The sequence below is a fragment of the Chiloscyllium plagiosum genome, unplaced genomic scaffold, assembly GCF_037043375.1.
Source record: "Chiloscyllium plagiosum isolate Xiang-an unplaced genomic scaffold, Cpla_swu_hap1 HiC_scaffold_35, whole genome shotgun sequence".
In the NCBI taxonomy this organism is placed as follows: Eukaryota; Metazoa; Chordata; class Chondrichthyes; order Orectolobiformes; family Hemiscylliidae; genus Chiloscyllium; species Chiloscyllium plagiosum.
The window spans coordinates 36,811,059-36,826,793 of NW_028270173.1; the positions used below are offsets into that span (position 1 = coordinate 36,811,059).

General features: G+C 38.9%; 1 protein-coding gene and 1 pseudogene across 1 annotated transcript; both read right to left on the bottom strand.

Annotated features, from left to right (window-relative positions):
- LOC148140661 (muscarinic acetylcholine receptor M2-like) overlaps nt 1-10,448 on the bottom strand; it is a 35,178-nt pseudogene extending 24,730 nt beyond the window's left edge.
- A 178-nt stretch (nt 10,449-10,626) lies between these two features.
- Nucleotides 10,627-12,075, bottom strand: LOC148140662 (muscarinic acetylcholine receptor M2-like). Its single transcript, XM_087978984.1, has one exon. It carries the CDS (start codon nt 12,025-12,027, stop codon nt 10,627-10,629), a length of 1,401 nt encoding a protein of 466 aa, XP_087835110.1. The 5' UTR covers nt 12,028-12,075.
- Between the last annotated feature and the right edge of the window lie 3,660 nt (nt 12,076-15,735).

Genomic DNA, 15,735 nt, shown 5'->3' on the forward strand with positions numbered 1-15,735 from the left:
AGTGGTATGTATCCAAAGTGAAATGGTGCATGTCTTGGAGGGGAACGTGCAATTGTGATGTTCCCCTGCATCTTCTGTTTGACTTATGATGTGATAGAGTTCAAGAATTTGGAAGGTGCCAACAGAGCCGGGTTGAATTTTTGAATACTTCACATACTTGGTACATGTACTGCCTCTGCATATCCATAATGGAGGGTCTGAATATTAAATGTGAGAGACGGCATGCTAATCATGCTTTAATCTGGGTGATACCAAGCTTCTCGAATATTGTTAAATGCGCATCCATCCAGGCAACTGAACCGCTTTCAATACACGGCCGTCTTGTGTCCTGTAGATGGTGAACATGCTTTGAGGAGGAAGGGAGTTTCATTACATACTGGTGAGTTCCAAGCCTCTGGTCTGTTTTTCTAGCTACAGAATAGATATGGAGAGTCCAGTTCAGTTCGTGATTAGGCTGGGCATTTAGCTGCCTGGATCATAACGTTCAAAACCGACCTGACCCTCTCCGCCACCATTTCTCTCTATGTTTATCTATGTGTCTCTGCCTCCCTGTCTTTATCACTGTCTCTCTTGCTCTCTCACTCTATCATCCTTTAATTTCACTTTGGAAATCTTAGTCATTCTGCAAGCTTTGACTCAGTTGTCCTTGCTTTTCCTTTAAAGTTCTGTTTGATGTGAAATAATCCCTTCTGGATGGGTCGTTGAAAATGTTACGACATTAAAAACATGAGATAACTATTACTTCACCAAACAGGATCATTAGTAAGAAGATGAGGAACTATTTCACAAATGGAGCTATTTATAGCTATTTATACTATTCACAAAGGTCACGGCTCATGATCAGCTTGGAGAACTTGACTTTCCGACCCGCGTTTTAAATTCCGCAGTTCTCCTGCTTGAAGCCAATAAATAGATTACTATAAAGGTGGCATGGTTAGAATCTTCACTTGTCTCAGGAGAGAGAACTGATGTTGGAAGGTTTACACAAGTGAGGCGTAGAATATGCAAAGAGAAAACTCATCGCCATTACCAGTTGTAGAAAGCAGGGAGGGACTCTGCCAGGACCAAGCAAGTAGTCAGCAAGTTTCTGTATCAAACATTTCATCGTGTATCACCTTGGTCCCAGTTTCTGACCTCGCATTGTAAAAGTACAGTTTTGAGACGGTCCATGGAAGCCTCTGTGGACTCAACTTGTAAGCCTCTCTTGGCTCATCCCAGAGATCATACTCTTTGTTAATCTAGAATAAAAAAACACTTACAAACAGTTTTGTTTATTTTTAGTTATCCCCTTTATTTACCAATAGCATCACTGTTACAACATTACACGGATATCTTTTAGCTAAACTAACTAGGTTCTAATAACCTAAGAGAGTAGGATATTGCTCTTCCTTTAAGAGCCCTCGCAGGCTACTCTGCTGTACTGTCACAAAGTGGCTTCCCTTTTGCAAAGTGTTCACAAAAACACTGCATGCTCATATTTAAACAGATAACTGTAAAAGACAATAATTCGTAACAAAAAGAAGTCAATTGACATATCTGCGTGCGCTTGACTGATCACTCCTACTGGCCTTGAGCTATCCCTCAGGTGGAAAAAACAATTCCAGACGAGTTAGGGTCTGATGGCAAGCTAGGTTCCTATAAAGAAGTACCAGTCTAAATTAAGTGAGAGGTGTCATAAGGTATCCTTGCACAGCTCGCATGTCTGATACAATTAGGTAAAAAAACAATGATACAATTGTTTTATAAAATGGAATCTTAGCAAGTCGGGCAAACATTTGATCATAAAATGGCTTCCCAACAGATTGTGTCAGAATCCCTTCAATGTAAGATTCAGAATAATTTTAAGCTGGGAGAAGAGTCCTGCTTTTTATCTTAGCACAGAATAATTCTGTACCTGAGGCTGAGATGTTACCGTCAAGTTGCATTTAAACTGATGCATTAGTCTTGAATTAAACATGCTTTGTTTTCAAGGTTGTGATTCAAATTCGAATAAGACATAGGATCTGATTCGATAGAATTGGCAGTGGGGCAGTCGGTAAGGATTGTAGAATGGTCTGCAAGAAGAGCAAGTAAGTTAAAGTTTCATCAAAATTACCTTTCACAGAGTTTGCATTTCATAATCGGCTATGGCTACTCAAAATCATCAGAAAGTCCCCAAAATGCAATTAAGTTCAATCCATAGCAAGTAAGCACCAAGAGTTTTGTACTGGCTTCTGCAGTCTCAGTACTAAAATGCACGCTCTCTCTCTCGCTCTCTCTCTCTGTCTGTCTCTGTCTCTCTCTCTCTATCTCCCTCGTGTTCTTCTGTACTCTCAAGTCAGGGACTTGTCACAGAAACGATGTTTTTCCTTCTGTGTCTGCCTAGCTTAAAGGGTGACAAGAATCCATTATAATTGATGGGAACTGACTGTTAATTACAAGGCTTTTGAAGATACCGAATTTCGTTTCGAGGTCAGAATCAAGCACTGTCATTAATTTCACAGGGGACAGCTGTGAATGTTATCACTTGGTGTCCTGTTTACACGGATTCACTGATATAATGGAAAAGGTTCCTAATTGCCTTAGAGCATCCTGTTATCACTTGGTGAGAACAGATGATTTTACCTTCTGCATAACTTGGGTTCTCCCTTTATTTGGCCTAACCCTCTCTGCCTGTCGGCTTATTTTGTAGTGTACAACAAACATGTTCTATAATTCATTACTAAATTTTATTCTTAATGTTTAAGGAAAAGTTTTAAGGCGACAGACTTTCTCTGCATCACGGCCTCCAACACCAGAAGAATTTATCATAAAACTAAGGATGTCATTTTCCCATTTTACAGAGCAGTAACAAGACCACATCTTGAATAATTAGAGCAAGAATACTTGCCTTATTTAAGAAAGGACATAAATGCGTCGTTTGGCTCTTCAAAGCTGGTTTTGTACATTCATATTTGGAATAAATATGTTGTCTTAAGAGAAAAGTTGGGGGTGACTGGACATCTCTTCATTGGAGTAGAGAAAAGTGAGGGGTGACTTCATCAAACTGTGTTGAGTCCTGAATATCCTGAGAGAATGAAATCCCTCAGCCCCCCAGCCCGCAAACCTCATTCCTGATGGAGGGCTTATGCCCAAAAGGTCGATTCTCTTGGTCCTCAGATGCTGCCTGATCTGCTGTGCTTTTCCGTCACCACACTCTCGACTCGAAAATATCCTTGACATGGATGAGGATAGAAAGTGACCTTTTGTGAGGCAGTCCAGAATTAGGGAACCCAACTTTAAAACACTAAATGTCACACCTTTTGGTAAGTGATGAGAGGAGTCTTCCCTTTACATCACGATGTAACTTTAGAATATTTCATCGGAAAAAAGTGGAAGTTGAGTCATTGATCAAATGATTTTCAAACTAACTCAAATAGGTTCTTGTTAGGCAGGGAAGGAAATCTTATTGTGCTATTTTGGAATGTAGAACTTGGAACACAAATAGAAGAGCCATGATATTGTTCCATGGCTGAATGATCTACTTCTACTATTTCATTTGTTAATATTGATTTCCTCTGCTGTACCTGTGCGGAGATATACCCACTTCCTAACAGAGAGGGAGGGGGTGGGAATAGAATTATAATTAGTTTTATTGTCACACATTCTCACATGAGTGCAGTGAAACATTTGCAAATGTGCCACTTATGGTGAAAATTTGTTACCAATTTCCTAAATGCAAAATCTTCGGAATAATTTTGAAATATAAAAAAAAAACTCAACCTTTCAAGCAATTCACGCTCGTCCTTGCCTCTTGATGTCGCCAGGCCTTGCCTCCAAAAGTCGCCAGGATGTCGCATCCTGTCGGTGCTGAACTCAAACATATGCTGAACAAAGGATACAGCTTGCTCTGCGCATGAAGTTCTGCCATAGACGACAACCAACTGAGCACCAAACACCAATGATGACCTATCTGCTCCCCATGTGGGCAGGGCTACTGTGGGCATCAAGCTCCTCCATAGCAGAACGCCTATGAAATTATGAGTTCAGGCTCCAATAAGCACTGCAACCGCTGATGCCGATAAACTAACGACAATGCTCATGTTTCCCAACAATGTCAGAAGGTGAAAGAAAAGAGAAAGAGCTGGATGGAGAGACACAGACAGAGAGAGAGAGAGAGAGAGAGAGAGAGAGAGAGCGAAGAATGCGACCAGCCCAAAGCATACGGGCATCGGCCCTTAACACTCCCTACCATGCGAGTGCTGTGAAAAACAGATGAGAGAATGAAATAGAGGCACCTTCAGTTAAATATCATCAGAAATAACTTCAAATAACAACAGATTATTGACACAACTGATTTTATACATACATATTTTTCTTTATTATTAAACAGATATTTTCTTTTCTGAGGATTAGTAATAATTAGCAAGGAGATGAGACTGCAGTCACTCCTTTTCACCATCCCCTTAAATGGGAGCTCAGACTTTCTCCTCCAAAATCCCCACTACTCATGTTACCTGACCGGAATCCTCCCTTGCAGTCCCCACTCCACGAACACTGCTCAAGTTCTACCTATGGAAACCTCTAGTTAAATGAGGATGCATGTTACTGGAAACGGGGCTCCCAGCACTAGTTAAGAATATGAGACATTGATGTACATGAATTTTTCACAGCATTCTTGAACTGCTCCCTGAACTTGGACTGAGTGGCACCATAAATAAATGCATGTGTGCAGCAACTTAAATCCACCAGCATGATGCCTACATCTGCAAAGATGTTTAAGGAATCATTGTAATTTTCAGGAATATATCCTGCAATGGTACAACATAAGAAGTTTATAACAAATAAAAGCCAAAGTAAAATGAAACTGCCTGATATTGTAAAGAATAAAATTGCAGAATTCCTTCTGCTCTCAATCTCTTGGTCAGTGCAGTTTCCAACAGTACCCCTGAGTTGCCTCCGGACCCATCTGATCATTAAAATGTGTCTGATTGTGAGCACATTGACAAAGAGAATTAAAGCGTATGGGATCAATGGTGTGAAAATCGTATCAAACCAATCAAATGCCACCCATGCAGGATCTGTATAGTAGTTTGTCTTTTCCTTACAAAACCAAGGAACATCATCAGTCATCTCTCTGGTTTCAACTGTGAAGTAGAATGGGATGTTTTTTAAACAAATCACAATGAATGTGATTGATATAATTACAAGTGCAGTTTTGCCAGTGCAATACTTTGTTTTAAACTTCTGACAACAAATGGCTACAAATAGATCAAGTGAGAAAGTGACAACAAACCAGACAGAACATTCAGTACCTACATAAATAAGAATACGTATGATATTACACACATGAGTGATCTCCAGAAAAGATACTGGGAAAAAATAGGAAATGAGTTGATCCAATATGATAGAAGAGAAGATGACCAGTAGATCTGCTGTTGCCACAGCCATCAGGTAGTAAGTTGTGCAAGTGGAGAGGCCACATTTCTTCCATGATAGGATGACAATTACCAATAAATTGACTGTAAGAGAGAGAAGGAAAAAAGAAAAGCTTGGAAATCACTCATTAAATATTTCTTATGTTTTTTTATGGTTTGATTCGTAGTAAAAATTTTACAATCTCATCACAAAACTAGAATCAAGATAAACCTAATTTCTTTGGATTTAACAAGGCAAGAAAAACTATCAATCTTCTTCAGTACATGAGTGATAATAACAAAATCTTATTTCTTAATTTTCGTTGATACAACTGTTGATCATAATTAGTCTTCAATCAGCACAACTGCTCATGCAGGCAACAATACATCTATTACTTTAATATGCAGTTCTACTGCTGGATAAGAGATTGCAGTTGAAGGGAGACGATCCAGTTGTATTTCTCCTTGCAGGTACCAATGACATGAGTAGTCTAATAAAGAGGTTTTGCATTGCAAGTATGAGGATCTGCCACAGAACTGAAAAGAAGTTTCAATGAGGCAATCCTTTGTGCAAAAACTGAACTACGTAAAAATGAGTATTTGATCAATAAGTTTAGAGTTATTGATGTATGACTCAAGGGCTGCTGTGAGAATACTGATTGGTAGTTTGTGATAAGTTCACACTGGTACTGGAAAAAATGTGGCTGCATTGTTGAGATGGGTTACAATTAATCAGTGCTGGAGTCAGTCTTCAGGCAAGTCATCTGAATTGGGAGATACAAAGCCTGTAATTGAATAGGGGAATAAGGGAGCATTTCTAGATGGTTCCATAAGTTTAAGCGAGAGGAAACAATATTAGATCAAGGCAAATGTAAAATAATAATCAGAGTATAGCAGGAAATACAACGGACAATAACAGAAAAGTATGTCAACAGTTAGGGCAAAAGGTTATAGAGTGGATAAAGAAAACTGAATTAACAAATTTGTGCCTTGCACTTGCAATCATTTTCATCAATTGTTAAGTTAAATATAAATTCATAAGCATGATCCGATAGTAATTAGTGAATTAGTGGTATTCAGAAATGGCAGTATGCTGGAAAATGGTGGTGGTGTAGCTGTGTTCACTAAAGAAAGAATACAGGAGTGAGGAAGTAAATGGCATTTTAGAAACTGGAGTTGACACAATAAATGTGGAAGACTTCAATTGACATATGAACCACGTGACCCTCATTAATACTAGCATAGTTTGTGTGGGGCAAATTTTCAAATGCGTGTGAAATATATTTCTAAGCTGCACATTGGGTCACCATCCAGGCAGTAGATTGTTTTAGATCGTGCATTATGCAAAATAAGATGGGCAACTGAAAACTTTGTTGTATAGTATAGTTTACGAAAGAGTGGCCATGACATGAATAATGTTATATTCAGTTTACAATCAGAAACCACGGCCTTAGTTCTAGACAAAATAAAATATGAAGATCAGAGGGAAGATTTGGTGATGGTGGATAAGGAAAATGCAATGGAATGTCTGATGGTAGACCAGCAATAGTTAACATTTAAGGAACTAATACACAACTAACAATCAAAATACATTTCCACCATGCACAAACACTCAACAAGGGAAGTCTCCTAATAAGGATTGTATCAGATCAAAAACCTGTCAACTCAAGTTACTAAACAAAATTTGTCCGAGGAGAATATGGACACTGTCATTCTCAAATAATAACATAGTACAAATGGGAAAACTAGCAAAAAAAGACTCTAAGATCCACTATAAATATTTATAATGGTAAAGATTAGCAAAAAAAAAGGCAATGTGTTTGCATTACAGGAGAATTTAAACTGGGGTGTAAGCAAATAGTCAAGTAACAAATTCAATAATTTGTCTCTATCTGAATGGAGAACAGGATTAAAACGCTTCCAGTAATAATGCAGTGTGAAGGTCTAAATTTAAAAATAATAAAAAAAGTAAATTGAAAACATTAATACAACTTCAAAAAATACTGTCGATCCATATATTCCAAGTAATTCTCTGAGGACTTATGTTTGCATTCTCCCATCACAGATGGCTAATTCGAATTCAATCACAAAAGAAAATGGAATTAATAATCTAATGGTTACCATGAAACTATTGTCAGTTGTTGAAAAAAACCATCTTGTTTATTTGTGTCTTTAGGAAAAGAAAATACTGTCCTTATCTAGAATGGTCTACGTGTGACTGTGGACCCACACTAACGTGCTTGAAGCTTAACAGTCCTCATTATAATCTCCAGGAACTGAAACTACATTATTAGCATTTTTCTGCATTAGCAAACCAGTCAGCCAGTCAAATGTGATATTTACAACTGACACCATTTCAGAAATCACACCCAGCTTTCCCCAGATTCATCACAAAAGCGGACTCCAGGAGTCTGGACGATCTCACAGGCAAGTAACTCATCAAGCAATCCCCACCCGCAAGAACAGAAAAAAAACATTCCCTCTATCTCTGTGGCTGTGCATAACCATCCTTCAATAAATGAATATACCGCCCACGAGAATGAAAGCAGTAATTATTACCTGAAGTTTGTGAACAGAGTTTTGCGAGTTTTAAAGTTATAAAATCAACAAAATATAAAATGGCATGCTTCCTTTGAGCTGAAATATATAATAATATCGGAGACTGAGGGTAGAGAGCGTAGTCCGAGAAGAAAAACGTCAAAGCAAGAGGAAGCTAAGGATAAAGACTGAGGACTGAATAGAAGGGCCCAAAATAATGTTTCAATCTGCATTTGATGTCTTCAGTGGAGAGGAGACAACATTTTGAGCAGGGAATATAGTTGCTCACATGGAAGAAATAAAAAGAAGTCAGTACTTAAACTGCATTGATTTCTTTGGGACCATGGCTGGTGTGAAGGAAGGACATGAAAGGCGAGAGGTTGTTGGAAATAATAGAACAGACAATGGAAAACAGGGAATCAGATTGCATTGGACATTGCTGGGATAAACAAGACAGATGGGTCCATTGGTATTATTGGATCTGGATAAGTGGGAAAAGCAGCAGAGGATCGATTTAATTTACCTGGTAAGAACAAGGGAGAAAACCAGGGATGGAAAGAATGAATCTCATTACCATATGAAATGATGGTACTGGTCGAAACTCATCTTATTTTCCAAAATATGGAATATTAGTTAAGACTGATATTACCTTTTCTATACTTTTCACCAGCATTTTAACTATGTTTACCTTGAAAATTATTTACCCTGAGTGTTTATGCTGAAAGTTCCTCCTCCCACCGCCTCCCTTTGTTGGTTTTCCTACTTTGGCTGTTTCCTGTGCATGAAGAGTTAGCTATGGTCTGTCCGAACGTGGCTGTGGAACCCATTTGCAATCGCACATGATTCGTCTTGTTGGGACAGATATGAATGCCCTGATATTTTTGTCATTTCCATCTTTTGCTGCTGGTGTTGTTAACGGTTGAAATAAAAATTCTTGGATTTTCGACCTAGATTGTACTCTTTTGCACAGTTTGCCTTCATCTCCCCGCCCCAACAGAATCCAGCGAAAAGTGCCTCCAACTGCAAAATCCCTTTCATGACCCTCTTCACCCTATATGGTAGCAATGTCATTTTTCCTATCGTCCAATGTTGCTGAGCAATGTTTAGTAATTGTTTCTGCTTAGTGATTTAGAACTCCACTAAACACCCAAGACAGATGCAATTGTTATTGTCAACCCAATGGGTCAATGAGGAATATAATAACGAGTCTGCAACATAATTTGGCACATTGATGTTTTCTGATACTGAATTTCACTTCTCCAGTGAATTTTGTGTTGAGTCGACGAGAGAGCATGTCAGGTTAGCTTGAAATATGTGCACCAATATTAGGAAATTTCGGCTCAGTTGAGAAGTTAACACTTTCACTTGGAAATTCAGCTCATTGTAGCTGCGGAAATTTCAACCATTTGACATGCTGGAAGGCCAAGGTCATTTCCTGCGACATGGTTCCAATCCTTCCCAGAAGGTCGGGCAACTGACCAGAGTAAACTTTTGCAATGAATCCATTGTAACTAAGAAAGCCGATTTGAGATTAAAATCTACTCAGTGCATTGTATATTGTATTCAATTCACACTGTTTCAATTTGGTCTTTTCAGTTTGCAGAAACCCGCTGGAATGGAAAGGATACTTGGGAAAGACTAAAAGATTAGCCTCTGACCTGGTGCTCCTGCTGCAAATCTGAGGGATGGCACTGAGCCTAGTGGCACAGAAAATGAGTGGGAGATAGAGAGTGAGGATGACAAACTCTACAACCATGCAGATGTAGGTGGAAAAGACCGGAGTAGTCAAATCCCACCTGTTTCAAATCCGCAAAGGCAGTGGGCTCCAATTATCCAGTGTCCACTGCAGTCAAAGCTGTGTTCTTATTAATGTTGTTTCAATGGTGACACAGATCTTAAACACATGAAATGCATAAGTTTGTTGCTCAGATATCAGCCTGAGTACATGACAGTGAATTGCTCGATCTTTAGATGAAACATCTGTGGCTTAAAAGCAGGAATCGTTTTCTTTATTTTCAAAACAATGAAAAAGCTAGTATCTAATAAATTAAATGGACATGATAAGACCCGGTAAAAGAGGTCAGGTGCGCTGGAAACACGATAGGCATTGTGTGATTTAAATAAATATGGTTAAATTAATTTACACTATTATTTATTCAGTTGTGAGGCATTTATTTATTTATTTTTAATAATTTGGAAAGCATGGGCACCGACTTCGAGTCTTTCTCAGCCAAATAAAAAGAGGTTCTAATCCAGTGCATTTGTCCATCACCCCATATAAACACTACTTGTCCAACAAGCTAAGTGCTGTCCACCCGAGCATGCTGAATTTATACTAGAATTCAGTATTTTTCAACTATTCTTTATTGGATAATGTTGAAAATAGTGAATTTCTGCTTTCCTTCACCACACAGATCATTTATTATTTCATTAATACTGAGCAAATCTCACAAGCCATTCGAATTTTTGTCCAAATTTGACATTGGACAATTCATCTCTCAGTCTCGTCAGCAAACCATCATTGATAAGAGCCATTACGAATTAATTGAGTAAAACTAAAGTGTGCTTCAAAAATGGTGTGTAAAATGTCTACCTGAGTCTTTTTTGACACAATAAACACATCACATGCCCGTAGTTTTAGATATATATTTGAAAGTCATCATCATCACATTACATGTAGTGCTCATGATATTTTGCTTGTGGCTTATTTTCTTTAACTTTTTGCACCACTGCTCTTGAACTGGCACAAGAGAAGATGTTTGAAGGTTTTCTTGAAAGTAGCATTACACAGTGCGTAACAGGCTGGATTGACAGTGCTATTGATGTAAAATACCCAATATCCGATATTCCAAACTGTGTTTGGAATACAGCTGGGACAGAACGTGCTAATGAGCACCATGACATTGCATGGACTCCAAGTGATGATAAATGCCAGAAGAATAGCCAGAATGGTTCTAGTCACTTTCATTTCTCTCGTAACACTGACCGTTCTCTTCTGAACAGTATTATGAATTATTTTACTTGTTTTTTGGGTTTCTGATATCTCCCTGTCCTTCCCGTTATTGCTTCTAAGCTCTGCAACGATTCCAGGTATGGTTCCATGGTCATTACTGTTTTGTCGTTGATTAATCATCCTTGTATAGGAGACTTTGCAGTTATCCATCACAGTACAGACATTTCCATTCTCACTGATCGGCCCTACCAACTTCTTATTTGATGGAATCATAATGGAAGAAGTTGTCTCACCCAAGCACCCCGCTTCTCTTTCATCGAAATGATCAATTATTCTTCCATAGATTATTGTACCTTTTGGCATTTTCACTTGTGGCAGCCTAACAGAAGCATTAGATATGTTGCTCGGATTCGATTTCAGCACCTTACCCACCTCTTGGTTGGGGTAAACTGGTTCCTTATTAGATCCAGGCTCTTTTTTATCCACCTTCATTCGACTTTTGCTAGCCCGTGATATGAACACATATAATATCACCATGATGGTGACTGGCAGATAGAAGGCAGCTATTGAAGTGGCGAAAGTGACAGCAGGATTGGACAAGAACTGTATATAACATTCTCCTTCACTGACTGTTCTCTGCCCTACGATGAGCTGCCAGAACAGAATGGCAGGAGCCCATACAATAAATGACACCACCCAAACGGCTGCGATCATCATGCCTGCAACCTTTGGTGTCCTCCTTACGGGGTAGCTAAGGGGTTTCGTCACACAGAAGTAGCGGTCAAAGCTGATGATAAGAAGATTCATGGAAGAGGCATTGCTGACAACGTAATCGACAGCAAGCCATAAATCGCACACCACCGGACCCAGAGGCCAGTAGCCAAGGAGACTGTAAATGGTGAATAGATTCATGGTTACTCCAACAGTGACATCAGCGCAGGCTAAGCTGAAAATGAAATAGTTGTTAATAGTTTGCAAATGCCTGTTTATTTTAATAGAAATAATGACGAGAACGTTCCCCACGAGGGTTACCACACTCAGAGATCCCGTTACAATCGCAATGAAGATTACTTCGCCCATTTTGTAAGAACTCCGTCTTTGAGTGTCAAGAAACTCTTCCGAGGTACTGAGAGATCCATTCGGTTCTGTTGGTTTTTCCATCAGTTCACCCTGATGTACACTTAGCACTGAGGAGGCCCAAATGGAAAACAAAAGAAAATGAACATGTATTAGGAGCTGGGCTTCAGACATGTTGAAATTAAAAGTCATCTGGCCACTTATGGATCCTCTAACAGCAAGCGCATGCAAATCCAACTGCAGTTTTAAACTTCAATACCTTTGCCAGAAGGAGTCGTTTTAAATTAGGAATTTCTTATCAGTCTCTTAGACCAGTTAGACAGGTTGGGCGGCACGGTGGCACAGTGGTGAGCACTGCTGCCTCACAGCGCCAGAGACCCGGGTCAAATCCCGCCTCAGGTGATTAACTGTGTGGAGTTTGCACGTTCTCTGCGTGGATTTCCTCCCACAGTTCAAATGTGTGCAGGTAAGGTGAATTGGCCATGCTAAATTGCCCGTAGTGTTAGGTTCAGGGTATGGGTCGGTGTGGACTTGTTGGGCTGAAGGGCCTGTTTCTACGCTGTAATATGACCTTAGCTGGTAGTTTGTAATTGATTAATAATTTAATGAGCGATTACTTTCTGTGTAAGTGGTCATGAAGATTTTCATTTTTTTTCTACAAACTCACGTAAACAGTGAATAGCCAGATCACTGAGGGTAGTGTTGAAAATTTACTGTGCAATGTTGTCCTTTCCTCAGAAAAAAAATGTTTCAGTCAAAGGCAGATTTGGGGCAAAGATCCACCCTTTGACATCTGAAAGAGCGAGAACACGCTCAGCTTGAGTCTTGTCAAGTAGCACGATTAAGAGCCGTCCTAGTATTCTACTCCAAACCTTCCTCCTAAAGAAGTCTCCAAAACCCATCTTGTCGTCCTCGGTTTAAAGGAATGTTATGTCATGATGTCGATCCAACAAAGAATGAATTTGCAAAACGCAGCTCAGAAGGGTGCGGTGATCTACCGTGGCATGAATTTCCCGCCTCCCACCTTCAAGTTAGCAGAAGGTTTTACCAAGTTCAGTGTGTGCTGTTATCAAGTGGAATGGCAACTAGTTACATTGAGGTAATAGCACCAGCAGCAACCAGGAAGTGAAAAACACCAAATACCGGTGCTTTGAAATTAAGTTAATTTATAGATGGAAAATAGGAAAATAGAGATACTCAGAGAGGTAGATGTTAAGGCACCAATGAGAACAAAAATGTTAATTTTTTGAAATTGTGAAGAAAACAATTGTGCTTGAATAGCTATGAATGTGTCTACTAATAGTTGTAAAACTTTCTATACCGTCAAAAGAAACCGCCCGAGTCATTAAATATTGTATTTCAACTCTGTTTCAGTGGGTTTTACTGCTGCAAAACCTGTGCCATTTCTTTTTAAATGGAATCTGCTGTTGGCATTGAATACACAGATCCTGTGATATTTCCAGCAGAAGGAAATAAGTATTTTATTTTCACTCTTCAATGGAAAGTGCAAAGTGTTTGCTAACTCTGTACCCTGAGTGATCTCTTACGAGCAAATTTTGTGGATGTCTACAATTACTGGGTGGTTGAGTATGTTCAACTCTCTGAACAGGGTTAATTGACAATAGGCTTCCTACTGTGGTGTGTTCATTGGTTTGCTCAAAACGTTTTGTAAAATTATGAGAATGCTGAAGAACATTTATGTCATCGATTTCTCAGTATGATCAGAAACTGAGGAAAATTATCAACAACTGTCGTCAATGCAAAAAAGGCTGACACTGTAATTGTAAAAAAGAGAAGGTTAGCATTGATCTGTCTTCAAACGAAATAATTTTCCTTTCCCATCTAAATATTTTGAATCTGAAGCCACCTGCCCATAATTGCAATTAAAGTATACCCATTGAACTCATTTTTACATTTAAGTATTGAAATAGATATTTAAATTCACATTTAAAATCTTCAAACATTAGAGGTGGCCATGTTATATATTCCTGCCTTCCCAAACTCGCCCCTGGCTTGCGTCATGGTAAGCCTCACGTAAAACTCGCCACCAATCATGTCTTTCTCATGCCTCACCCCCACAACCCCCACCGTGGTTGCCATTGTTTTGTTTTTGCTTTGCAAATCAATGTTGGTTCGGAACTGTGAAGTTAGAATTGTAAGCTAAAGATGCCGTTTGGTCTATGGGTAACATCTTGCATTAAAAAAAAAAGAAAACAGTCCAAACAAACCTTTATTTATTCGCGAATCCAGGCCTGGATAAATTTTAGATGGTTCACTGATCAGAAGGTTCTGCAGTCGCTTCAGCATTGTGTTTAAATAAATAAAATAAATCGGCATTTAAAGAGGAAGGCACATGGGAATTTCCTCCAGCCAGTCGAGAAGAAACACTATTTTCAAGCAAATGGAAGACATTAAGTGGTATGTGAGAACGCTTGCGACAGACGCTCAGTCTGGCAGGGGGTAGTCAGAGTTTGAATTGCATTATTCGACTACGTTTCTTTTAAAAATCAATCTGGCTGCGTTATTGCAATGTTAAAGTGAAAACCTCCTACCTAACCTCCTTTGCCAGATCCTGGATGCTGAGAGAATGCAAAACCAAATCTTTATCTAAAAGAACGTAAATGATGATCTTGATAGATATCTTCAGAAAAACAACCAAAAAGCCATGTTTTATGTCTGTGGAATAACACATGTGGAAAAACATTTCAGTAATTTTAACAGTTTTGCTATTTTATTTTATTTAACTGTTTTTTGTATGTCTCTAATTTGTGTAAAAAAGGCTGAAAACGAAGGTTTTGTGTTTAAAGCATGCACCAGTTAGATTACCTTGTTGTTTAACTTTGCTCTACTAAAGTTATTGTACAATGGAAAAAAAACTAGGTCTTTTGTTGAAACGTCAAACTAGTATCGAGAACAGATTACTTGTAGTCTGAGATCGGTTATTGATAAAATGTATTTTGGAACTATTAGGGCCAATTATGAGGCTATTTGAAAGTTTTCACTTTGATTCGTTGTGAATACAGAGGTATAAAGGTGGGTTTAATTCTTCTCTCTGTCTCTGTGGAGGAACATTAATAACCCAGTAGTTGCCTACCTGTGATGATGGTGATCTCAACTGGTATATTAAGCATTATTCCCTGTTATTATCCTACTTCGTTCTTGCTTGTGCATTATCAATATTTTGTTATCATTTTCAGCATTCCTCCCGAAAGCAGTCCTTCACACCTTTATTCCATATGGAATGAGGATACATTCTGTTCTGTGATTTCCTACATAAATCTGTAGACATACAGAGTTCTTCAGTGAGCAAGAGCAGCATTTGAGGAAATGTCATAAGGGCAGACAAATGTTGCTGGATGATGCTGACAAACCAAATAAGAGCCAGTGCACAAATGTTACATTACTTTCCTTGAAATACTGTCATAAGAATACTAACATTGACCTGATCAGAGAGTGTTCAATTTTGTTTTTTTGATATTTGAAGCAAAAGAAGGCAGCTCCAACAGCATAGAAATTCTTCAGTACCGACCCTCCGATGGTGCAACGATCGCTCAATAATGGAGCTCTGACAATACAGAATTCTCACTGTGCTGACCCTCTCACAGTGCAACACTCCCTCAGTACTTACCCTCTGATGATGAAACACCCGCAGTCAGTACTGGGGCAGTGCTGCAATGTCAGAAAAGCAGTACTGAAGGAACTCTGGACTTCAGTCAGTACAGAAGGAATGGTACAGCATCAGACAAGCTATTAAGTGATCGACGGTTGATCAGAAGAATTAATTTTAAGGGA

Bases quoted from the DNA above. Each gene is read 5' to 3' on its own strand.
- LOC148140662 (XM_087978984.1), bottom strand. From the start codon at position 12,027: ATGGAAAAACCAACAGAACCGAATGGATCTCTCAGTACCTCGGAAGAG.